General features: G+C 56.8%; 1 protein-coding gene across 1 annotated transcript in view; it reads left to right on the top strand.

Moving 5' to 3' along the window:
- The first annotated feature begins 458 nt into the window (after positions 1-458).
- The window catches only part of ADGRA2 (adhesion G protein-coupled receptor A2), a 34,258-nt gene continuing 8,995 nt past the window's right edge, over positions 459-25,721 (top strand). Inside the window, exons 1-8 of the mRNA XM_004758250.3 lie at positions 459-1,163; positions 13,345-13,416; positions 22,597-22,668; positions 22,949-23,020; positions 23,202-23,273; positions 23,558-23,721; positions 24,165-24,378; positions 25,157-25,321. Coding sequence (XP_004758307.2) covers positions 901-1,163; positions 13,345-13,416; positions 22,597-22,668; positions 22,949-23,020; positions 23,202-23,273; positions 23,558-23,721; positions 24,165-24,378; positions 25,157-25,321 — 1,094 coding nt within the window. The 5' untranslated portion in view covers positions 459-900. The remainder of the gene's footprint in view (positions 1,164-13,344; positions 13,417-22,596; positions 22,669-22,948; positions 23,021-23,201; positions 23,274-23,557; positions 23,722-24,164; positions 24,379-25,156; positions 25,322-25,721) is intronic.

Genomic DNA, 25,721 nt, shown 5'->3' with positions numbered 1-25,721 from the left:
CAGGACTGTGGGAGGGAGAGCAAGCTTACAGAGGCGCCCCTCAGGTCAGGGGCCAAGGGAGGCCGAGTGTCAGGGCGAGCAACGCCAGGGTGGTGAACAAAGTTCAATCCCAACCCCAGACGGGGAGCACCAGCCATCTCTGGCCAAACCCGCAGGTCAATAGAGGACCCAGAACATAGGGGTGCGGGCTGGATGAGCAAGAGCGAGGGAGAGTTTTGTGGAAAGTGGTGGTGGTTGGCTTTGAGGGCTGAGATGGGTTGTGGTGAGGCAGAGTCCCGGCGGGGAAGGGGGGCGGCGCGGGAGGGAGAAGCAGTGTAGGCTCAGGGCGAGTTCGGGGACGCGCGGGGCCTTAAGTCTCCTGGCCGGCTCTCGCTCGGGGGAGGGCAGCTGAGTGGCTGCGTAGCGGAAGGCGCTAGGGCCTCGCGGCTGGCGAGCTGGCGAGGGGAGGGCGCCCTCTCGGGAGGGCGGGCGGGGGCTGGCGGCGGCGGGAGCGGCGCCGCGCCGAGCTGCCTCCATCCATGGCACGGAGAGGCGGCGGCGGCAGCAGCAGGAGCCCGGCGCGATCCGCTAGGTTCCAGATCAGCGCGGAGCGAGCAGGCGACGCGGAGGGGCCCGGCCTCGGGCGGCCCGGCAGCACAGCGCAGAGACTCGGGCCGCGCCGCCGGGGGCCGCCCGCGCCGCGCTGACAGCCGCGCCCGCGTCCTCCCCGCCGGGGCGCTCGCCGGACATGCCCCCGGGGCGCGGCGGCGGGGATCCCGGGGCTTGCCTCCGCCCAGGGCCCCCCGCCCCGCCCTCGGACGCCCCGGGCCCCCGCTGAGCACGCCTCCCGCAAGCCCAGGTCCATCTGGCCGGCGCACAGACGGGCCCCAGAGCTGTGGGTCCCCGCGGGGCGATGGGCTGATGGGCGCCGCGGGACGCAGGATGCTGGGGGCGCCAGCGCGCCTGCTGCTGCCGCTGCTGCCGTGGCTACTACTCCTGACGCCCGAGACCCGGGGTGCGCCCGGCTGCCCCGTCCCCATTCGCAGCTGCAAATGCTCGGGGGAGCGGCCCAAGGGGCTGAGCGGCGGCGCCCCCAACCCGGCGCGCAGGAGAGTGGTGTGCGGCGGCGGGGACCTTCCGGAGCCTCCCGAGCCCAGCCTTCTGCCTAACGGCACCGTCACCCTGTGAGTACCCCCACTCGGACGGCGGGCCCGAGCCCCGACGAGGGGGCGAACGGAGACAGGACGGGAGGGGCGGAGGAGGGGGACCGGGACGTTGCCGCCACTTCGGAGACTCGGGGACAGGCCTGAGTCCAGGCGCCGAAAAGGGAGGCTTGGAGAAGTGCGGGGAGCATTAGGGCTCCAGGGGTGTGGAGGGAGGAGGGGGCTTCGGGGGCCGGCTGCGCCTGAGAGAGAGGCACCGCGGGCGCCCACTCACCTGCACAGGTGAAGGGAATGCGCGCCGGCGGGACGCCCACGCCCCTTGACTTTCCAGCCTGCGCTAGTGTTGCAGACTTCGGGGACCTGAGTGGGTGGGCTGGGGGAAGGCTCAGGAAAGATCGACGCCCTCGGCCTCAAAGGTGGCTGCGGCCGGTTGTTACCTCCGCAGATGCGTCCTTGGTTGGACTGGAGGAGTCTCCCGGGTTCACCCCGCGGGCTTGGCTCCTCCCGGGGCGGGGGAGGGCACCCCATCCACAGCCCCCTCTCCACCCCCGAGCCTGCCAGCCCCGCTTCCAGCCGGTCTCCATAGGGCGGGTGCGGGCGGGAGTTGTCGGAAAATCTGTCTTTGGGATTGCGGCGCTTCTGGCCTGAATGAGACCCCGGCGTCACGGTTCGACTCGGGCCCCTCTCCCTCCGCGCGCATCTGTGAAGTGAGCTGTACACCGGGTCCCGCACCCCGCCCTCTTCTTTGCCTCCTCTGGGTATAACACCAGCTTTGGCTGTTAATCGATTGACTTCTTCGCTACCAAGACTGCGAAGAAAGAAAACCGGCTGAGGGGGAGGCGGCTGCCTCCCGGCCTCCTTCCGTCATCCCGTTTCCTTTCTCAGCCCGGGCGCGCACTGAGCCCTCACTCGGCTGCCTGCGAGCGCGGCCCAGTGGCGCCGCACCCCGACCCCACCCCAAGCCTCCCCGATGGAGGGCTGAAGCCTCCGCGACCCCAGACCGCCGCGGCGATTTCCTGCTCCGACCACGTGCTCCCAGCTCCACGCACGCCGCGGAGTGGAGGGTCCGGCCCGAGCGGCCCGTGCCTTTCCTGTCCCGGACCCAACCTGCGAGCGCTTCCCCTTTCCTGTCTTCCTGACCCCGGTGGCAAGCGTTTCCCCACCGCCCCTTGCCCAGACTTGGGGCTGGCTCACAGTCTATCCTGATTGTGTCCAGAACAATACAGTCATGCCTCTGGTTGGGTGAGTTCAGAGGCTGCCGGCTTCCTGACAGGACACGACTGGTCAGCCTCTGACGTTGGCGGCCTGGCCTGCATTTTCCCCAGCTGGGGTGTGTGAGTGTGTGTGTGTGTGTGTGTGTGTGTGTGTGCAGACACGCTGAGTGTATGTGTGTGCATTAGGGGGGTGGAGGCAATGTGTCTGCTCTCTCCCACGTCCCAGCAGCAGCTCTGGGATATGGTGGTGGCCTGGGAAGGCAGCTAGGGGGGCTCAGCCCTGGTCTCTTTGATTGTCCACTGGTGTTGAAGGGTCCAGAAAGGCCCGTACATTCCCCAGCGCACTTAGATTTGGAGGAGAAATATGCTTGCTGTGTGGAATGGTTGGGCCCCTGTCTCTGTGAGCCCCTGCTGGGCCATGATAACTTGGTTCAAGAGAGGGGTGTGTGTGTGTGTGTGTGTGTGTGTGTGTGTGTGTCTACTCGATCTTGTGGTTGTACTCACACACATATGTGGGACACCATCTCTCTGTGTGTCTGCTTGTTGGGATTAAGGAATCCACACATACTGAAGACAGAAAAGAGGAGGAAAACATTAAAAGGTGGTTTTGCAGTACATCTTAGAATGATTTGGTAACTAATGCTTTCCAGCCATAGCTAATTCCCATCGACGCCACTCCAAGGAGTGAGCACAGCCAACCCTTGGTGAGAATATACTGTGACAGGGTGTCAGCAAACACAAATGCTAGATCACCTTCCCAACCCAAACTGCTCCCAGAGGAAGGGCCCCTTCTTTGTCCCAGGCCTCTCACCCAGCTGGGTTAAGATACCTTCCAAAGGAACAGCCAACACCTTACCACCACCAGCACCCCGCTACGCCCCTGCAGCCTAGCTGGGCATCCCGACAGCAACAGTAGGGAGGGCCCTAGAAGCTTCGGAGAGCCCGCTGGCCCCTCAGCCTGGAGTATGCCTGAATCCCAGCCACAGACATATTTCTTGGGCTCCCTCCAGGCTCCACCTAAACTGACCCTGATTGCTGGGCCCCGGTTCTTTCCCCAGGGCTCAGCCCCTCCAGCGTACCCATCCCTACCCAGCATGCCTCTTGAGGGAAGAAGGAAGAGACATGCTAGGAAGGGACTTCAGCCTGGCAGCAAAACAGGAGGCCAGGAGTTTGAGAACTTTCTCCACACCTTCCCAGACGCCTCCTCCTTACTCTTTGTGTTTCTACACAGATTTCCCCGTGCCATCTTTTTGTCTGTCACCTGGTGGAAACAACAGAACTTTCACAGATCAATTTTTGCACCCCCTGGCTTTATCTCCTTCCTCCTCCCCTCTTTTCCTCCGGCATGGGCCACCCAGTCCCAGTCCCCTTCACACCCCACCCTGCTCGCTTGGGTCCTCAGGGACCCAGGACTCCACCTTGGAAAGCCTGGTAGGCTCCAGTGCTGGGACTCCTCAGGCCAAGAAGTGCTAGAAAAGGTGCCTGTCTGCAAGGAGCCTCTTGTCTCTGCTCAGAGAAAGCTTCCAGGCAGTTCTGGGGCAATTCCGTAACTAGTCCTGTTTACTGCCCTGAAAGCCCTTCCACCCTATTATCCCACTTTCTGCCTTTTTGTAGACTTTGTGCCCCCTCTCCCCACTCTTTGCTTTTCCCCCTTCTAATGGATCTTCATTCGCAGTTTTCCAGGAAAGCAGAACTCTTGGCTCCCTTCCTGATCCATCTGTCCCACCCCTCAGCTCGGTCTGCAGTCCTGCAGCTGAGGGGGGTCTGCAGTCCATGCTCCTGTCCAGAGCAGGGGCCTTTCTGACTCACCCCCAAGGGGAAAGGTCTCATAGGAGATGGTGAATTTTGGGGAGAGCCTAGGTACGGGAGGGAGATGAAGACCCCTGTGAACCCCCCACCCATCCCTGGACAGCAGCTGATGGGGCTCCCCTTCTGCTTCTCTGCTCTGGGAGTGAGAGGAAGAGGGAGGGGGATAATAAGGAATTCTAGGAAAGGACTGATAATAGGTAACTCCAAAAGGAAATCGCCTACAAGGACCTTCTGGGACATCCCAGCAGCCTCTCAGAGGATCCCAGCCAGGGTCGTAAATTCCTAGACCAGCTGCACTGAAAAGGCCCTCACAGATCAGCAAATCCAGCCCCTGCGTCTTGGTCTTAGGGCTGAGCAAACTGAGGCCAGGAGGGGAGGGCCTGGTGTCCTGACCCTAGATGACGCCAGGAGCAGCTGGTTGGGTTATCTTACACTTCTCTTGGGTGAGGGACTTGCTGTTCACCTGGCTGGACTTGGGACCCAAGGGACACAAAGCCACTTTTTAAAAAACCCAGTTCCTTCCCAGCAGAACCAAGGCCCTTTTGACCAGGGAACATTCCCAGGCTGGGTGGAGAGGAGGCAGGCAAGGTACAGGTCATTCTGGATTCTCCCAGAACCCACAAACCCTTGTCCGCTTCGCCTCTCCTTTCTGGGGCAGGAGCTGCCCACCACATCAGCAGCCCACACAGGGGAGAAGGGGCGATTGCCATTCAGATGCAGCTAGTGGTGGCCAGATCCTTTCGCTGGGGTTTGAGGGTCTCTAGAGACAGCATGGGGTGAAGGTGAGGCTCTTTCACTGCCCCTGTGCTTGCTCTAGCCTCAGAAAAACTGGTTCTCGAACACAGATCTCCCTCTGGACTGGCCCCTCCCCTCAGTGCCCCTCACCCCAGCTGCCAGGATCCAGTTAGGGGAGTTGGGGGCAAAGTGTGCCAACTGCCTTGCACATAGCCTGAGGGGAGTGGAAAGATGCTGGCTGGAGGGGCGGGTCCTTGCCAGCTTCCCCACCCCCTTCTCTTCCACCCTCTTTCCCCCATATGGTTCTCATAAGGTCTGGGCTCAGAGACAGCAGCCAGAGGAAGTGGCTGTGTACAGAGAGCTTTTGTGCAGGAGAGGAGGGGGAGGGGGAGAGAGCGGAGCAAAAGAAGGAAAGAAAAGAGGGAAGAGGCTGAGGATGGAAGGTGGGAGGCAGCTGGGAGACTGGGGCACACCGCCTTACCCTCCCGAGGCTGGGGCTCAGCTGCAGCACGCCCAGTGGGGACTCCTCACCCCGCCTGCGCCTGCCTGAACGAGGAGCCCAGAAAAAATCCACGGTCCCCTTGGACTTCGCAACTATGTGCAGGAGAAGCTGGCAGCAGCCAGCCCCTTCCCAGAGCTCCTGGGGACCCTTTGGGCTCCCTCATGTGCAGGATGTCAGGGTCCGTGGTCCCATCTCAGGGCAAGCTCTGGGCAGAGATCAGAGCCCTCTGGGGTTTACTGGTTGAGTCCTCATTGCGCCAAAGAGACTGGAGAGGCCACCACACTGAACTCCAAAGACAACCCCTATAATTCAGCATCCCAGTGGTTCCAGGACCCAGAATGGGTAATTTGGCCTGAATTACTCAGAACATGTGCATGAACCCAGCCACTTCTGATCCCCAAGGAGGTCCCTTCCCACCGACTCCCACCAACTCCCCCCTGGATTACCTTCCTTGGTGGGGGGAGGGGGTGGTGGGCAATCCCTAGCCCTGGGGGGGTGAGTCTGAGAATTTCCCCCAAAGGCACAGACAAACCAGTGTAATTTGAACCTGACCATAAATTGACCCTTAAATTGGGGGTCATATTTTTAAAGGGAGAGAGTTTCCAAGCTTATGCCACAGGAGAAATCATTGGGATAAGAATGCTTTCCTGAAGGAGAAGTTCCAACCACCTCGGAGTTGCTCCATGTCCTTCCCTCCGGTGGGCTCTCCTCACCAGATCCCAGAGAGGGGCGATGAGCTCCCCAGTGCCACACAGCCTGGACCAGTCCTCCTCACTCCTTTGTGACCCTGAGCTAGAGGTCCCTGCCCCCACAGCCCACCAGGAGAGCAGGGGAGAAGAGGAGAGGGAAATGGCACTGGGCTGGGGAACTAGAAGGAAAGTCCGGTAAGGGCTCGGAAGGGGCGGCTTGGAGGGGCTGTTTATTTTCATTCCCCCAGCCCAGCGCTCTGTTCTATTTAGAGCTCAGACACTGACAGGACAAAGCTGCCTCCTCCCCTTCCTCCCTCCTCTGGCGGGCCCCCATCCTTCCCAAACTCCAGAACATTCCTTTGCTTTTAGGACTGGGTAATGGGGGTGGGGGAGCAGAGAAACGGTGGAGTGTAGCTAACTCGGGCAACCTCCCAGGACCCAGCTTCCTTAGCCCTGGGAGTGGGGAGGGACCATGGGAGAGGGGAGGGAAGGGGTGTGCAAGATGGATGAGAGCAGGTGAGGGGCAGGGGAACCAGTCTGTCACTGAGGAGCGGCGAATGGGGCGGAGAGAGGACTGAGGAGGAGTTCCAGCCTGAACTTGAGGGGCCAGACATCTCCCAGCTGGAAAGGGAAGGGAAAGTCTGAGAGCCGACCCCCCCCCCCCCCCCCCCCCCCCCGCCACCCACCCACCTAGGGCTCTGTGCCTGCTGTGTGGTGAGGCAGAAACTTTAGACTTTAGCCTCCAGGAGACCCAGTATCCAGGATGGGAAAAGCCATCAAATATAAGGAGTGGGAGTTTTCGGTCCAGACCCTTCTTTTACTAAGAAGAAACCTCCAGAGAGGGGTTGACCTGCTCAAGATCACACAGCAACTAGCCAGACCCCACAGCTCTTGGTCCCGGGTCAGTCTCTTCCCATGATGACCTCATCCCTGGGGACGGAGCAGGGGAGATAGTGATCTTCTTCCTCCATATGGACACATAAGCCAGGGAAAAGGGGCAGATAACCTAATAAACACGTGTGTATTTAGGGGATCTCTGACAAAATGTCTGCACAGAGTATTCAGAATCCGAGGGACCCAGGGCATGTGGTTTCTAAAGATCGTCCTAGTGCTTCTCTCCCTCTCTTGGACCACACCCGCAGGGGGCAGGGGAAGTTTCAGGAGGGCTGTACTGTGGAGGCAAGGGTGCTGTTTCCATGCTGTCAGGACTGAGCTCTGCCAAGACTGACTGACCAGGCAGGGGGCAGAGCAGGGGCAACAGAGTAGGTGCAGGGGAGTAGAGGGAGGAGGAAACTGCTCTATGACATGAGAAAGCCAGGGTTCAGCATGAGCCCTGTCCTGGACCACCTCCACCTTGCCTGGGGCTCTGTGCCTCCAGATACTGGTCCCTGGTCCCTTTGTTCTGCTGCACCAGCGCCAGGAGGTGAGGGAGCTGGTGTCTGACCTCAGGGGCCATAGGTCTCATCTCATCATGGAGACGATACAGGCTCACAAAGCAGGACAGGATCAGCGCCTCAGGGCTCCCAAGGGAGAATTCTGTGGTGCAAAGATTAAAGGACTAATTTATACTTGAGTGTAAAAGACTAATAACAGGCACCTGGGTGGCTCGGTTAAGCATCTACTTTTCTCTCTGCCATTCTCCCCTGCTCGTGATCTCTCTCTCTCTCTCTCTCAAAAAAGAAAAGAAAAGACTGATAACAAATGGATCCTTTCAGGTTTATTTGGATTTGAAAAGAAATCCACTTTCTTCACCCAAAATCGTGACTCCACCTGGCCTGAGATTTTAGGCCATGTTTGGAGAAGCACTTAGGGCGGATTGGGAGTAACTTCCCAGCTTCCTTGAATCAAGTGGACATATACACACAAACATTCCATCCGGTCTGACACATGTCCCTCCACCTTCCATGAATGGAGGATTGTAGACCCCACGTCTCATTGATGTCTGTAGTACCATTGTGTCGCACAGGGCCGAGCACACAATAGGCATTAGTGTAGACTTGAAGATTGAATGAGTACCTAGGCATGAATGATCGCAGCAGACTTGATTCCGTGCACTCAAGCTAGGGTGCTGGGACCCCAGATCTCTAGCAAGGCACACCAGCCTCCGACCACCAATACCCCAAGCCCCTCTTCTCAGGCTGCAGACTCCCTAAGATTAGTCCTCCCCATCTCAGCCCCGATTTCTTGGTCCTGCCTCCTCACAACCAAGCTGGGGTGCCCTTGTAGAGAGCTTAGGTTAGAAAAAAGAAGACAATAAGGCTCCATGCATAGGAGCCATTCCAAGACTATTTTCTTTCCTGACCTTGACCTCAGGCCCTGCCTGGACAGTTCAGCTTCAAGGCTGAGGTCAGATGCCATATCCAGACACAGCCCCCATAGCATGGGGAAGGAAAGGAAGGTCCTACCTGGTCTCCTTCAATACAGGTATTCAGGGCTGTGCGGACAGGCTTCCAGCCAAGGGAAGAGATGTTGAGGAAGTTGGGGAGCACTGTGCTGTGTGTCCTCTCCACCCTGGGGATCACTGGGGATCAGGCTAAATGGATGTGAAGGGCAGACCGGAAAGGAAGGGAAGCCACAGGAGGGCAGCCTTTAGCCGGAGGCTGTGCATCAGGGCGGGGCCTGTGGACTAGAGGCAGTTTCCTTTTTGGAGACCCTTACTGTCATATCAAGCACACAGGAATGCACCCACCTCCTTCATGAAGTGAAACAGTTCTTGCTCATTGACATAGCTTGAAATTTGGTTGTTATGTACTTAAGTGTTCATCGCAATTATACAGCATTCCTATTTCATAAGCAGTGAAGATTTTTGTAGGTTTCAGACATGTTTACGGGCCCTGGAAATGCTCAGAGGCCGTGGGCATTATGCCTGCAGGAAGGGCTGGGAGTCCACTTTCACGGGCTGGTTCAGAGTGGCTGTGGGCCTGAGACCCCCCACTCATGGTCTCCCTAAGGCACCACTAAGGTGCCAGCAACAGATGTTAGAGACGGGTCCTTCTGAGCCCAGAGGGCCCTGGCGATGCCCTGAACTCCAGGCTCAGATTCCCTGCAGAAGCTGCATCCCCAAGTGTCCAGGCGTGAGGTCCTTGGATCTGTGTGTGTTACAGCAGAATGTGTGTGTTGGGGGCGGTGGTGGGGCATGACATGCGTGAGTCTTCCAGCACTTGAGAGAACAGTTTGGTTCAGGCATGCGTTGGCCCCATGTCCCACGGAGTAGTGCCCACATGACCGGTGCAGGGTCATCTCTGATGTGGGGCTGGGATCTGGTGAGTTCCTGTGGCTGCCCAGAGGCCACAGGGCCTCTCTATAGACGCCAGCCACTCGCTCCCTTGGCCTCCAGCCTCATTAGTGGTCACTCTGCTTGCTTGCTTCTCTTCCCTAAAATAGGACCCTAGCTGGGAGAGAGTTCTGGAATGGACTCAGTGTGCCCCCTCTCCTTGGCCTGATTTCAGACTCAAGGGTTAGAGAACAGGGGACTCCAGGGACCTGCCCCCCTCCCTGTGAAAATCTGATGCTGTTGGAGTGGTAGGCAGGGAGGGAGGGAAGAATGCTGGAGATGCCGGGCTGGGGGAGCCAGAGGTCGGAGAGGCTGGCGTGGTTGGGAAGGAAATCCACCTGGCAGGCTCCCTGTGCTGTTGCAGGGCAAGGGGTTGGTGCCAACCTAGGAAGCAGCTGTCCAGTCGGGGTGGCAGGGCAGTTCGGAGGGGGCCAAGCTGGCACTATGTCTGCGAAGCTGGACAGAACCATAGGGTGAAGGCTCCCTCCTTCCCGCCCCATGGTTGAGGCCACCCTGCCAGCTTCTGTCCCATGTGACAGCCTAGCATGGTGGGAACATTTTTCTTCCATTGGACGAGGCCCTGTGTATGTTTCCCTCTACTCCCAGTAACTGCCAGCTTCCTACCTACCCCAAACAACGCCAGACCCAAGCACTTCCTGCCCCAAATCATTGCCCTCCCCACCCCCAGACCCACAAGGGGCAGCTCCCAGAGCTGAATTGTGCCAGAGGAACCCACTGGCACAATTGAAGCCATTCTCTGACCAGTCTGGGTCTCAAGCAAAAATTTCTTCAGCCCCATCTACGTTGTAAAGGCCGAAAGATCCAATTCTGGGTTTTGGGGGGCTGGGAGCATAGAAATATCTGCCTGAAGTTTGTCCAGGAGTTGGAAATGTGGAAGAAGGGGGGGCCATTAAGAGGAGAAGAACGAACGGGTATTTGCCTGGTGTCCCTGCTTTTGCGAATGGCTTAGAGAGAGTTGGGGATCAAGGACTTTTTCTCTGCCACAGAGAAGTATCTCCTTTCCAGACTTGATGGACTGGGGTTTGCACAGGGTTAGTCAAGCTAGAAATGTGGGCTGCAGCTGACGCCTTGCTTCTCCCCAGTACAAAAGTGGCTACTTTGTTGAGGGAGAGGGGGTGCTGCCAGACGGGGATAGGACACCAAGAGATGAGTTGTTCCTTGTTCTGGGCAAAAGGCTAATCTTCACCTGCCATCAGGAGCAGGTCCCCAACCCTGTGTGCTGCGCTCTCTCTCTCTCTCTCTCACACACACACACACACACCCTACCCTGATTGCCTCCTATCCAACAAGCAACCCAGACTTCCTCCTGGGGAGCCAGGGACCACAAGGAAACTAGGTGAGGGTTAAGCCACTAGCCACATGGGGCTCTTGAGCACCTGACACATGGCTGGTCTGAACTGAGATGTGCTGGAACAGTAGAACACACACAGATCCCAAAGGTTCCGTACTGAAAAAAAGGAAAAGGAAACTGTGATTTATCATTTCACATATTGATTACATATTGAAATTAGAACTTCAATACATTGGGTTAACTAAAATACATGATTAGAATTAATTTTTTAACTTTAAAAAATATGACTACCCAAACATTTGAAATTATATACTCACCTCACATCATCGTACGTCCACTGACCAGCTCTGGGTTAAGAATTTAGGGGTATGCAAAAGATGTTCAAGGGTTAAAGGCTGAAGAGTCTGAAGAATGTGGGGTGTACCCCAACACCACTTTTAGACCTGTGTGGACAGGATTCTCAAGTTAGGATCCCAGGTTTTAATCTCAGAGGTTTGGGTTTTGGAGGATTTTTAAAAATTTTCTGTTTTCAATTCAATGATCTATTTTTTAAAAATTAAAGATTTTATTTATTTATTTGAGAGAGGGAAACAGCAGGAGAGGGAGCAGGTAAGCAGGGGGGAAGGGTGGAGGGAGTGGAAGCAGTAGACCCCCCACTGAGCGCCCTCCCCATGCAAGTCTCTATCCCAGGACCCCTGGATCATGACCTGAGCCAAAGGCCAACACTTACCTCACTGAGCCACCCAGACACCCCTCCATTCAATAATCTTTAAACAAAAATATTTTGCAGGTAATTTTGAGATGATTATTTACCAGAAGGTATTTTCCTAGTATAAGATTTTTATTTCTTAAGTCAGTGTTTCTCACACTAGAATCCTCAGACATATTCTCAGGAAGTAAGATACTTTTCCCTCCCTTTCGCAGGTGTGTAATCAGGTTTGAGAAGTAATATTCTCTGGCTTCCTCCTGCATGCGTGTGTGTGTGCGTGTGCGTGTGCGTGCGTGTGTGTGTGCGCGCGCTGTGATCATCTGGCAGCCCTGTCCCTCTCTCCTTCCATACCTTCTCCCTCCCCTGTTCCCCCAGCCTCATCCCCACAAACCAAGAAGGGGACAGGCCCTGGGAGAGACCCTTGGGACCGGGGCACGGGGAAGGTTGAAATACATGCCATTTCTCCACCTTTCTTCCTGACCCTTCAGGACACCTCTCTGATGTTACTCAAAATCCTGAGGGGTCCTTTCACCCCCTTTGACATTTAATGCCACCTCTGAGCCTCAAACTCCTCGGGTATATGAAGGAGCTGAAGCAGAGCTGAGGTGAGGCAGGCTTTGATTGAAAAGTCACACTGTCAGGAGCCTGTCCCCACTGAGGGGGCCACCGCAGCCCCCCTCCCCCACCCCAGGGCCTGAATGAGACCATTAGAGGCCCTGAGAACTGACATGATGATTTAGGATTTACCACCATGGATAATGCCAATTAAAATTCTCCTAATCCGTAAAATGGGAATAAAGGGGGCCATGTGAGTTCTAATGACTCATGTAATGGCAACTGTGATGAACCTTTGGAAATGTCAAGATTGTGTGTAAGTGTGTGTGTGTGTGTGTGTGTGAGTGAGAGAGAGAGAGAGAGAGAGAGAATGTGCCATTTGGAAACCCAACATCACCCCCACTTGAGATCTCCTTTACTGTGCATCCCAGAGGCTGCCCAGTCGAGAGGAGTTTCCAGACCTGTACCTCTGACCCTCCCATGTCCACCAATAAGAGCAAAGAAGTGAAACCCTTTGTCTCGGCCCAGAGCAGGCAAGAGTTTGGGCTGGGAGGCTCATTAAAGTGTTTTAATAAGCAATTAACTCAAAGGATGAGCCCTTTGGCTGGTATGGAACTTCCTCCTCCCAGGGAGGGAGTCTGGCAGAGAAAGGCTAAGTGGGTGGGCAGAGTGGGTTTAGTCAGTAGCTTGGGGCCTCTTTCCTCCCCCTTTTAAATACAAATAAATAAACAGAACCTCCGAGTGGGCAGAGGCAAAGGCTGAGGCCTGGGCCTCCTCTACCAGGCCCCGGGCTGTCTCAGTTTTCTGTCAAGGCCGTGGACAGGCTTGGGGAGGCAAGGGTGCTCAGTCTCTCTGAGCCAGGGCCTTTGAGGGCTGGGAAGAGTCCCCTTCTGTGAAGTCCTCCGCTCACAGAGTGGGGCCCAAGGGAGGACAGCTCCTCCCACCTGCCCGGCCTCCTGTTCCTCCTGGCAGAGCTCTGACCCAATTCGGGCCATTCTCCCACTCTCCTCAGGATATGGGGCTGCCCCCTCCCAGGGGGCAGGAGGAGGGTGCTGTGGCTCAGGCCAGTGGGTCCAAGGTGTAAAGGGGGCATTGCACCTGGACCCCTGCTCAGTCTGCTTGCCTACAGAGCCCTAAGTCAGATCCAGGCCATGGGGGAACCCAGGGCAGGTGAAATGTCTGGTTAGGGGCTCAGTGGGCTATCCAAGGCTGCCTGAACCATTCACTGGCTCTTTCCTGTAATCGTGAGCGGAGGGTGGGGCTCCTGCTTCGCACAACCTCAGGGGGCGCCACTGATACAGAAAAGAACATGATTGTACTGAGGAAACCGAACCCCCTCTCCAGCCACACTTTCTGGCTTGTAACAGCATGTTCTCCTGCCTGTGTTTTCCCTGTTCCTTCAGGCTCCTGAGCAACAACAAGATTACTGCGCTCCGGAACGGATCCTTCTTGGGACTGTCCCTGCTGGAGAAGCTGTAAGTGCTGGGGCAAAGGGGGGCAAAGTCGGGGGCTGGTGGTCATGGGCAGGAAGTCAGTCCAGGCCGGGTGAGGACCCCTGGGTGCCGAGGGGAGCCCCTCAACCCCAGACCCTGCTGGCTAAGTGAGGCCCAGAGTCAGACCCACGGGAGCCCTGCCCAGGACTTGACCACCAGGTGGAGGCTACAGAGAGAGGGACCAGCTCCTTCCCCAGTGACAGCAGTGAGAAGTACAGGGAAACCTGGCTGGTCTAGGCAATGATGGGGCTCAGGGAAGTTCATTAACGCTCTTTAATGAGCACTTAGCTGTGAGAGCTGAGCCCCTTAGCTGGCCAGATGCCACCTCCCTGCTCCAGCTGGGGGCCCAGCATAAAGGGCTGAGGATGATTGGGTGTGACTGAGGCCTCTTTCCTCCTCCCCAACCCCATCCCCAAACAAATCAACAAACAAAGCCCCGTGGGGCTAGTGCCCTGGGCTAAGGGTCGGGAAAGTGGATCCCATCCACAGGGCCCCCACCCAACCTGCCGTGCTTTGGGGCTGCATCCCTATGGGCCCAGGTGGGCTGGCACTAGGCTCAGGACTTCAAGGGCTCTGCTGGCCAGAAGGGGCTTTTTCCCCAGAGTTGAGGGCAAGTAACTTAACCTGCTGAAGGAGGGGACCAAACCAACCCCTCAGTTCCCTGTTCGACTGGCCTGCTCCAGAATCCACCCTTGGGTCCTGTCTCCTCCGCAGGAGACCTGAGCCTCTGTCCCTCCAGAGCCTGATCCTTGCTTTCTCCCCTGCCCTGTCTCCTACCTCTGCTCCCATCCTGAGGGTTCCCAAATCTTTCAGCAAGCCTCCTGCTGCCCGCCTCTGCCCCCCCCCACCCCGTCTGCCATTTTGCCTGCCAGGCGTGGATCTGGTGTGATGGGGGATACAGAAAAATGAGGTGGAAGTCTGCCCTCAAAGAGCCCAAGCTCACGGTCTAGCGGAGACCATCAATGCCACGTGTGCTAGAATTGAGTAGGTCGGGGTTTCCACGAAACCCGAAGGAGGGACAGCACTGAGCGGGGAGGGCTGGACAGTTGGAGGCTAACTGGGAGGCGGTCTGTCCGTGACATGGACTGTAGGTCTTCAGCCGTGACAGCAGTCTTGTGAGGTCGTCTCCATTACAGCCCACTCACAGGGGAAGGGAAAACCTGTCCACACACTCCAGCACCGGGAGGAGAGCTCAGTGGCCTGGCTGGCTTTGTGGCGGTGTGGAAACCCATGTTTGGGGTGGAAAGGAAGAGTGTGCTGTCTTTGCTCTGGGGTGTGCTGGGCTGGGGGGGGGGGTGTCGGGATGTTGACAGTGGTGCGTGCACCCAGCTCCGTGACCAGGTCCCTCGTCCAACTGCCTTGCCGCTCACAGAGCTGGTGGTCCAGATGGGGAGAAAGGGCCGCCCCCAAGCTGCTCTTACAAAGTCTCCTTGGCCACCAGCAGCTCGGGAAAGTTTTTATCCCCCACAAGCGGTTAGGCCTGTGGGAGCTCTGATTCCTGCACTCAGGCCAAGCCTGGTCTCCGAGGGCTGAGTGGCAGGAAGCCACACGCTCTCTCCAGGGATCTTTGCAGGATGACAGACTGTAGCTGCCCCCACGCCTTTGCCCAGCCCCACCAGAGCCTGTCACCGCCCAGACTCGCTGTCCTTTCTCACTACCACGAACGAGATGGCTCTGAGCCTCTTGGGGTCCCACTGACCTCTTCCCAGCTTTACCCTCTCGCTTTATCCATCCAATACCCACCAGGTCTCCCCACTTCTCCTCCTCTAGTCTCAATGAGGGTCAACTTCCAGGTCCTTTCCTTCCCACCCGTGCCCATTACTGAATCTTGGCAGCAGCGGGGACCTAAGTCAGTGCCCAGCATGTGCTTCCAAAGCCTGGGAGGCAATCAGAGAAAAATGAGAGTGTGGTCAAGGAATAATGACTAAGAGCTAAATCACATGCCGTGGCAGGTGCACGGGGCAGGAGCCAGATGAGAATTCAGAATATTGAGGGTAAGCCCCGCTCTTTTAGGGATCCTCCAAGGCCTTCATTCCAGAGATATTTACCGAGCCCCTTTTGGGTGCAGAGCTCTGTTCTAGGCATTGGGAGTGAACACAACAGACCCAGCACCTGCCCTCAGGGAACTTACCCTCCACAGTAAGTTATAGCAAATAAATGTGTACCAGGAGATAAGTCTACAAAGAAAAACAAAGCAGGGTAAGGGGGAGAGAAGGCAATGGCGGTAGAGAGAGGTTGCTATGAGGAGCAGAGGGTGCTGTTCCTTGCTGTGTAGAGAGGTCAAAGAAGGCCTCATTGACAGATGATTGAGCCCAAGGTCTAAGGGAGGGAAGAATCTGGAGGGATTCAGACGGGAGGAGTGCAGGATCTCCAGCCTGGTTGATCACCACTGTATCAGTCAGGTTCTCCAAAGAAGGAAAACCAATAGGAGACATGTGTGTGTGAATCTTTATATAAAGACACAAGGAAATTATTTTATATTAGTTCTTTATAAAGAAATTTATTTTAAGGAAATGGGTTTGTGTGATTATGGGAGCTGGCAAATCCAAAATCTGTAGAAGGACAGGCCAGCAGGCTGGGAAGTTAGGCAGGAGATGATGTTTTAGTCTCCAGACAGAATTTCTTCTCCTGGAAACCTCAGGTTTTGGCTCTTAAGTCCTTCACCTGTTTGGGTGAGGCCCACCCATGTTCTCCAAGGTAAGGTAATCTCCTTTATTTAAAGTCAGCTGCTTGTGGAGGTCCACTGCATTTACACATTCCTTCACCGTAATGCCTCCATTAGTGTTTGGTTAGGTTACAAGGTGCTGTCGCCAGCTGAACGGACACATAAAGCTAGTCATCAAAACCACTGGCCTGCTATGGGATGGGGAGAGACCCTGTGCCCCCCTCCCAGAGATGCTAATTCATCAGGTCGGCAGGGGCCTGGGAATTTTTTACAAGGTATGCAGACGATTCTCATGCTTATCCGGGGTTGGGAACCGGTGGACCAGATGACCCCGAGACTGTGGGCCTATTCATCACAAATGAGACGCTGTGGCCTGGCGTGCCGTTGGTGCCAGGAAACACTGATCTCTCTGTCCTGTCAGGCTCAGACACCCAGGCTTGGGCAGCTGAGTCCAGGGCAGCCTAACATCCCACAGTCTGTGAGCGGCAAGTCCCGTGGGAGGGTTGGGGCCTAGCCTAATAATTGAAATGGAAGGTCTGGGCCACAGAGAAAGCCAGCATTGCCTCCTTGTGCTGAGCGCCCTTCTGGTCTTTGAAAATGGGTCAAATCTAAATGTGTGTGGTGGGGGAGGTCAGCCTGGTCCCAGTTAATGCATGGAGGGGCCTCAAGGCTGAGAGGGGATAGAGAGAGGGCGCCGTGTAGGAATGTGCCTGAGATGATCTCAGGGGAGGACAGGTGCTCCAGAGAGGCTGGAGAGGGGAGCCAACCTTGTGGGGCTCTATCGGCCATGCGGGTCCGATAAGAAAACCTGAGACAGGGTCCAGCTGAGAAGAGGTTCACGGCCAGCCCATGGCATGTACAGAATCGTTCAGATGGGCGTGAGACCCTGTCTCTGGGCCCTCCCCTCCATATCCCACCAGCCCCAGGCATGGACAAGCCTGTCTGTCCCCCAGAGGAAAGACTTCTGAGGTGGAGGAGATGGGGTGGGCGATGAAGGGCACAGAACTCCCTTTAGAGTCAAAGAGGCCTGGGATTGAATCCTGCCTCTGTCATTGTCTTTCTGGGTGCCTCTCCAAGCCTAGGGTTTCTCCCCTGGGAAAGGGAGCAATTGGGACTCAGACAGGCTGTCATGGGGATGGTGTGGGCTTTCGGTAAATACCTCTCCCCTTCCCTTCTCTGAAGGGTTTGAAGTTGGAAGATGTTATATTGCAGCCCCTCGTTGCATGGGATTTGCCCAGAGCTCCCTCAGTCTCCGGAGGGGGAGGGGGCAGTCCTGGAGCTGAACCGTGGATTCAGAGTCCCAAAAGGACTCTGCGATGGCCCACCCATCTGGTGGCGGCCATCTCCGCCCACATCCCCCACCGCGCACATTCAACAAGGAGTGGGCCACCCGAAGACGTTCCTGGGCTCCGAGGGTGCCCCGGTCACAGTGAAATCCCCCAGACTGGGGACCAAGTGGGCCACGGGAGAGACAGCCCCCAGAATAGGCCAAGGGAGAGAGACTGGGCATGCCAGCAAGCAAGTGGCTCTGTGCGGACACGAGCCCCCCCCAGGCCCTTGCATGCCTGGAGGAGAGGGCCTGGTGAGGGGAGCCTGGTCAGCCCGGGGATGATTTGTCATTGCCTAATGAGATTAATGAGCCCCGGGGGCTGGTATGCAGCGGTGCTGGGGCACTCATTAGAAGCAGATGCTCATGGGAATGATGGCAAGGGAGGGGGGTTTTGGGGGTGGAGTGCTTCTCACCCGCCAGGTGGTTTCCATTAATCTATGGGCGGGGCCGTGAGCACGGCGGCCCGGCCTCATCCTCAGCCCCTTCCCACCCGGCTCGCACTAGGGAAGAATACAGCAGAGAGGCTGCTGACGCTGGGAGCCGCCGAGGGCTGGGAAGGGGCGGCTTGTGGGCTTGGGGACAGACCTTGTGTCCACGCTTGTAGCCCCAGTGCCTGGCTTTCTGTACGTACTGAATAAATACCTGTTGCTGAATAAATACCTGATATCGGAGACAAGAGGGGCCCGGCCAGGGGTAGGACCATCTCAGTTTTCTCCAGCCACATCCTCTCCCACACCCTCCGTACCTGCGCGGGGGTCTGGCCGGCTTGGAAGTCCTGGAGGGCCCAGGGAAAGCTGCTCTGCGGCCTCCAAACCTATAATTTGGTTTCTGAACCCACAAGCAGGGAGGTCTGGGGGGGCTGGAGGGAGCCGACTTGGGGCCACCCCACCCTGTCCAGGCGTGGTACGGGGCTCACCCTCACACGTGCTCACTCTGGTGTGCAAACTCAACTCTTTAACAGCTTTCGTGGGATGGAATTAACATCCCAGAACGTCCACCCACTTAGAGCGTGCCCTTCGAGGGCTCCGAGTGTATTTACATAGTCCTGCAGCCATCACCGTCTAATTTTAGAACATTTTCATCATGTCGGAAGGCAACCGGGCATGGGCCGCAGCCACTCCCCGCTCCCCCTCCTACTCAGCCCTAAGCAACCACTAATCTCTCTGCCTCTATGGATTTGCCTCTTGTGGACATTTCATCTAAGTGGAATCACATCCTATGTAATCTTTTATAACTGGCCTTCTTTCACTTAGCGTAATGGTTTCAAGCTCCATCCAGATTATAGCACAGATCAGCAGTTCATTCCATAAAAGTCTGTTGTGCAAATAGAGCACAAATGCATTATCAGGTGACAGGCACTCGGGAAGTTTCCACGTTGGGGCTGCGACCCTTCCTGTTCCGGTTTTCGTGCGCCTGTTCCCTCGTGTCTCCTGGATATGTCCCTGGGCATGCTGGGTCCCTTGGTAACTCTGCCAAACTGGTTTTCATGGTGGCTGCACCATTTTACACCAGTAATGGAGAAGGGGTCCAGTCTTTCCACACCCTCATTAACTGGTGCTGTGGCCCGTTTTTCTCTGATCACTGTCTTAGCGCCTGCGAGGGGATATCACTGTGGTTTCACTTTGCATTTCCCTGATGACTAATGGTGTCTACCATCTTTTCGTGCGTTGTTTGATCATTTGTATCTGCTCTTGGAAGAAATGTTTATGGACATCCTTTGCCCATTTTTTTTTTTCCAAGCTGGTTTGTCCTTTTATTATTGAGTTGGAAGAGTTCTTTGTATATTCTAGATGGGAGTCACTTATTGGATATATGATTTGCAAACATTTTCTCTCATTCCTTGGGTTGCTTTTCACTTTCTGGATGGTGTCCTTCAGACAGCAGAAGTTTTCAGTCTTTATGAAGGACACTTTATTAATCTTGGGCTGACACACTCCGTCTTACACTCGGCTTCCTGAGCTCAGCTTTCCCAAGAAGGATGGAGGGTGTGATTTGCTCTCAGGAACACCCCCCCGCACCCCGCCACCCTCCCAGCACCCCCCAACACCACCACCCCCCCCCCCGCCACCGCCCCGACTTCTGCCATAGAGTCCCTCCCTTCCACACTGTCCTAGATACTGGGAGAGGGGCCTTGAGTCAGGGTACCCTGCTCCGGGTTGGGGGAGGGGTGGTGGGGAGGGGACACTCTGTCCACACACCACACCGTTCCCAACTTCCAAGACCTGGGCTCTGTGGGAACAGGGAGAAGAGGAGAGATTCCACATCACTGAGACATCTGTTTGCCCTCATGACCTCACCTAAAAAATGGAGGGATCTTGGGGCACCTGGATGGCCCAAGTAGTGGATCTTGATCTTGGAGCTGTGAGTTCGAGCCCCACACTGGGTACAGAACTTCCTTAAAGTTTTTTTAAAAATCTTAAAAAAAAAAAAAAAAGAAGTGAAGGGATCAGGTTATACAATCTAGGGCAGGGGTGCATCTCCTGGGTTCCACAGGCCCCTTGAAATCATGGACACAGTGTTGGGTAGAGTGCATTTTTCTGAGACAGGAGTCCATAGCAAGAAGCACCAACCTATAGGGACCTTACTGGTCAAAAAAAAAAAAAAAAAAAAGAAGAAGAAGAAGAAGAAAATAAAAGAAAAAAAAAATCCAGGCTCTAGGATAGCATTTTCTCCTGCTGCTAGGGAGGGTTTAGCCCAGACCAGCTTCCCCCTACCTTAGGGACCAGGACCCCATCATCAGGCTTTGAGAGCTCAGCCCAGTGAGCAGCCCCTGGCTTGTATCCTTCAGGAGAAGACTCCAGGACTGGCCCATCTGGGCACTGCCTGGGTCACCCCTGAAGCCACTTTGTGGGCGGGAGGCAAGGGGGCAGGCATGCCAATGCTTAGTGGCAGCTTCCCTCTCAGAGGGCCCCGGCGTGGCTCTGGGCTGCAGGAAATCCAGGGCAGGAAGGGGCTGGGGCCCAAGTGGCCGCCTTGCTCCCATCTGCAGAGCATCAGTGGGGCAGGCGGGGTGGGGGTTCTCAAGGGGGGCCGGGGAGGAAATGAGAATAAACACAGCTAGTGGAGAGGGAAGGGGCGGGGGGCTGCGGCCTCAGCCCCTTGGCAGCCCATGAAGGGAAGTGACACAATGAGGAATGTGTTTCCCTCTGCCCTCCCCCGCGTGGGGGTGGGAGGCAGAGCCCTGAGAATGGCCAGACCCCAACGGGGCCAGGGGGCACATGCTGGAACAGCACCAGAGGAGGGTGCTATGAGAGTGGGGAACCAAAAGGGGGCTGCTGGCGGGAGGGGCAACCCAGAGCAGGCTGGGCGCTTCCCCCCAACCCCCACCAACCCCGTCCATCTCCAGTCTCCATGCTGCATGAGCATCGAGGTTCTTCCTTCTTGCACATTCCCTGCTGGTGGTGCACCACCAGCGAGCCAGGGTATGGAAGCCATCCCTTCTCTAGGGAGCTGGCCTCTTCTGTTGGCTTCTTTTCAAGGGACTCAGGGTTATGGAGACCAACTCCTTGGTATGAGGGTGTTTCATTTCTCTCTCTCAGGGTGTTTTTGTCCCCAGCTGAGACTGGCTGTGCGAAAACAGGCCCCCTGGTGGGATGGCACCTCCCTGTCCTGGACACCCATTTCCTCTCCCAGAGCTGGGAGTGGCTACTTAACCCCCTCCTGCCCAGGATCCAGAGATATCCCTGAGACTTTAGCAGGCAAGGCCAAGTTGCCCAGGGTGCCAGCCTGGGCTGGAGGGTCGCAGGGCCTTGGAAAACAGGTTGACCACAGATATCCGTCAATCTCCTCTTTCCTGTACAGGCTCTTTGCAACAGGTTGGTTACTCAGGAGCCCCCCATCCCTGCGCTCTGCCTCCTAAGCCCCCAGGTGGAGAGCAGAGTCAAGCCAGGAGGCTGCAGCCAACATCCCAGGGTCCCAGGAGGGGAGGCGGGCTGGCTGAGCAGTGAGGCTTCCTGCTGCATTGCCCTGTGGGGCTGCAGTCGTCCTGGTTGGGCTCAGGAGAGACTCAGGTGGACCTTGAGGATGAAAGAGAGGAGGGCTGCTATCTGGTCATGTGGTTGCTTTGAGCACCAGGATGCTGGGACAGAAGCTGGCCTGATGCCTCTCCTGCACCTCATTCCTGGGTGTGTGTGTGGGGGGGGGGGGCTTGGCCCCGTGGAGCCCTGGAGGGGCACCACCTTCTGTCTGGACCTACTGGAGCTCAACCTAGACACTTTGTTTCCCTTGCCACCTTCCCTCAGCACTGCAGGCTCCTGGGAGACCTGGGGGGAAGGCCGGTAAACAAGGCTTTACTACCCGTCCCCAGCCTTGCCTTCCCCATCTGAAGAATGAGTGGCCACCGTGGGGGTGGGGAGGATTTATAGTTCTGCCCTGGAGTCAGAGGCCGGGATGGGCCTCCAGGTGGTCATCAGCTTCATTCTGTGTCTCCTCACTGGTTGGATAGAGAGATCAACACGTGGAAATACCACCCCCCAATGCCGGACTCCAGAAGGTCTTACTTTTGTATGGTAATTTACAAAAGACTTAAAAAAAAAAAAAAAAGACTTTAGCACCCATTTTCTTTTCTTTTTTTTAAAGATTTTATTTATTTAGTTGACAGAGATCACAAGTAGGCAGAGAGGCAGACAGAGAGTGGAAGGAAGCAGGCTCCCCGCTGAGCAGAGAGCCCAATGCTGGGCTTGATCCCAGCCCCCTGGGATCATGATCTGAGCCCAAGGCAGAGGCTTTAACCCATTGAGCCACCCAGGTGCCCCTAGCACCCATTTTCAAATGGCTCTCATAGCAGCCCCTGTGAGATCCTTGGTGGCTCAGATTGGAACAACATGGCCAAGGCCTCCCGGCTCCTAGTTCAGTGCTGGCTCCAATCCTTGTTTCCACCATGTTCTGCTTCCTCATCCCAGGGGTTCCTGTCCCATCTCTTGGCTTCTCTATTCTTCCTGACAACTTTTTGACCAGCACCCCTTGATGGTAGTGGGGGGAAGGGGTGCGGCAAGTAGACCTAAGTGAGAGGTCAGGTCCTTCATCCAACCTCCTCACGAGGGCTGAGGACATTTAGAAGAAAATCCAGTCGCCAACACTGCTGATAAAAATGAGGCTTCTCCGTCCCAGCGGAGCGTGAGGCCCCCAGAGCGGGAGAGCTGTGAGGGCCCCCACTTGCCTCCCACAGGGACCTGAGGAACAACGTCATCAGCACGGTGCAGCCTGGTGCCTTCCTGGGCCTGGGGGAGCTGAAGCGTTTGTAAGTGGCATGTCCGGCTTCCCAAGCCCTCCTAGCCCTCCCCATCCTTGGAGATGGTCCCCTGGATCCCATGATCAACTGTTCCTTCTTGTCTCCCCACTCACAGCACCTCTCTCCCCACACAGTGTATGGGGGAGGGCAGAAGGGGGAGACACTTGAAGCCCATCTCCTTGTTCTTCCTGATCCCCACATAAGCCCCGGCCACACACGTGTGTTCCGCACAAGTGGGTCCGTGTGCTCCTGTGTGGCCAGCTTGCTGACGTCGTGTGTGTCCCCCTAGAGATCTCTCCAACAACCGGATTGGCTGTCTGACGTCTGAGACCTTCCAAGGCCTCCCCAGACTTCTCCGTCTGTGAGTGAGGGGCCATTAGTGGGGAGGAGGGGGAGGGACGGCTCACCCCAAAGGAGAGGTTGGGAGGAAGGAGGCAGCACCAGACCCTCATAGCCCCCCCCCCATTCCCTTCACTCACTACTCCCTCCTCTGGCCCAGGAAGACCCTAAAATCCTGGCTCCCTCTCACCTATCCCCTATAGAAACATATCTGGAAACATCTTCTCCAGTGTGCAACCTGGGGTCTTTGATGAGCTGCCAGCCCTTAAGGTGGTGTGAGTATCTGTTCCCAGCCCAAGGACTCAGAGCCCTACATCCTTTCTCTGTCCAGGAAGGACACACCTGAGCATCATGACCACGGCGCCCTACCTTATGAGTAGGTGGGATGGGCGACGGCTGACACCGCCATATTTGCCTTCCCACTAGGGCTAGGCTGGTGGTGCACACTACCCCGAATGTGCCCCTTCCAGCCTCAGTCTCTCCCAGGGCTCCATCCCCCCAACCCCCCAGAATCCACACTCCCTTGCTCTACTCTGTGGCTCCTCTCCCCATTCTGCAGCGATCTTGGCACTGAGTACCTGACATGTGACTGTCGCCTCCGCTGGCTGCTGTCCTGGGCCCGGAATCGCTCCCTGCAGCTCTCCGAGCGCACCCTCTGTGCCTACCCCAGTGCCCTACACGCCCAGGCCCTGGGGGGCCTCCAGGAAGCCCAGCTGCGCTGCGGTGAGCACAGCCTCCCCCTGCACACCTGCCCCTTGGTGCAGAAGCGCTCCAGAAGGGCCCCCGCTGGTTCCAGGCTCCCTCTGCCTTAAGTGTTATGGGGTGGTGGGCACCTTCTCCAGGGCATGCCTCCTCTCCCTCAGATCCCTCAGGGCTCCTTCTCCAGCTGTCAGTGCTCCTAGACTTTCTTTGGGGGCAGCTGCTTTGCTTATGTTTTCATCGGGTCCCCCTCTTGGGGTGACAAGTGTGCCCTAGAAAGGAGCACTTTGATCTGCTCATCCAAAGCCCATCTGTTCCTCTCTTGTGCTCTCACTTCCAGAGGCTTTCTCCTGCACCCTTTCTTCCCCAGCTCAAAGGGAGCTCCCATCAGATGGGGCCTGGCCCTGCCCAGGCTGGCCTGTCCCACCCTGGTGCCTGGTGCCACTCCCCCATGTCTCCTCCCACAGAAGGGGCCCTGGAGCTGCACACGCACCACCTCATCCCATCCCTGCGCCAAGTCGTGTTCCAGGGTGACCGGCTGCCCTTCCAGTGCTCCGCCAGCTACCTGGGCAATGACACTCGCATCCGCTGGTACCACAACCGGGCCCCCCTGGAAGGCGACGAGCAGGCGGGCATCCTCCTGGCAGAGAGCCTCATCCACGACTGCACTTTCATCACCAGGTACCAGCCCTCCTGCCCCTTCCCAGCCCAAGGTGGGGGTGTGGGAGGCCACCGTGCCCATCGCCCAGCTCCCCAAAGGAGCCCTGCTCCGACAGGGGCTGGAGAGCACGCTCATGTACCTGAGAGTGCGTGGGTGTGTTTCTGGAAACCCTGGGCTGAGTCGTAAATGGTCTGGCTAGGGGATAGAGACTCAGCGCCTGGTAGGAAAAAACAAGGATGATACCTGAGGTTTCTCTGGCGCTTCCACAATGTGTGCAGTGACTCTCAGCTCCACTGTGGGGCCGAGTCTCTCCGATAGACTTGCAGGGGAGGTCTTAGTAGCTCCGTGAGAAAGGTGGGGAAATGGAAAGTCAGGGAGACCGTACCATAAGGCCAGTCGGAATTGAGGGAGTGTGTGCTTGCATCCCTCTCCGTTAAAGAGGACGGAACCCGGGGCACCTGGGTGGCTCAGTGGGTTAAGCCGCTGCCTTTGGCTCAGGTCATGATCCCAGGGTCCTGGGATCGAGCCCCACATCGGGCTCTCTGCTCTGCAGGGAGCCTGCTTCCTCCTCTCTCTTTGCCTGCCTCTCTGCCTACTTGTGACCTCTGTCAGATAAATAAAGAAAAAATCTAAAAAATACTACTAATAATAAATAATAATAAAAAAAAAAGAGGACGGAACCCTGAAGCCCTGCCCCGCAGGCCCTCAATCAGGGGGCCGGGGTGGGGGTGGGGCGCTTAGGGAGGGTGGCGCGGCCAGCGAGTGCCCCGCAGCCAGCCCACCGCCGCCTGCCCGCAGCGAGCTGACCCTGTCTCACATCGGCGTGTGGGCGTCAGGGGAGTGGGAGTGCTCCGTGTCCACCGCGCAGGGCAACGCCAGCAAGAAGGTGGAGATTGTGGTGCTGGAGACCTCCGCCTCCTACTGCCCTGCTGAGCGAGTCGCCAACAACCGCGGGGACTTCAGGTGCGGTGCCTTCTGCCGCCCCCCCCCCTGCCGCGCGCGTCGTCGTCGGAGAACACGGGGCGGGGGCGGGGCTCCCCATCCGCTCTAAGTCCCCAGCTCCACTGTCCCGCTGTTGTTTTCACAGAGACCTTATCTTTTTGTATAAAACCCCATCTGACATGCGCTGTGCAGAACAAAAAGTTTGGGTGGGTTTTGTTTGTTTCTTTGTCTTGTTTCCTTGCATTAATAGTTTATGAAATTCACCCACAAGGAACATCAGATTTTAATATACCCCTGGGCGTCTCCATGAGGAAGGGCAGGTACTATCCTCCCCATGGACAGCTGAGAACACTCAGGCCCAGAAAGGGTAAGGAGCTTGAAGTCAGGGCTCCATGTCTGAGCAAACCTGGACTCAGAGAGA

This window comes from Mustela putorius, unplaced genomic scaffold, assembly GCF_011764305.1.
Source record: "Mustela putorius furo isolate JIRA1106 unplaced genomic scaffold, ASM1176430v1.1 tig00003976_pilon_pilon_pilon, whole genome shotgun sequence".
Lineage (NCBI taxonomy): Eukaryota > Metazoa > Chordata > Mammalia > Carnivora > Mustelidae > Mustela > Mustela putorius.
This window is presented reverse-complemented; position numbering and strand designations above follow the sequence as displayed.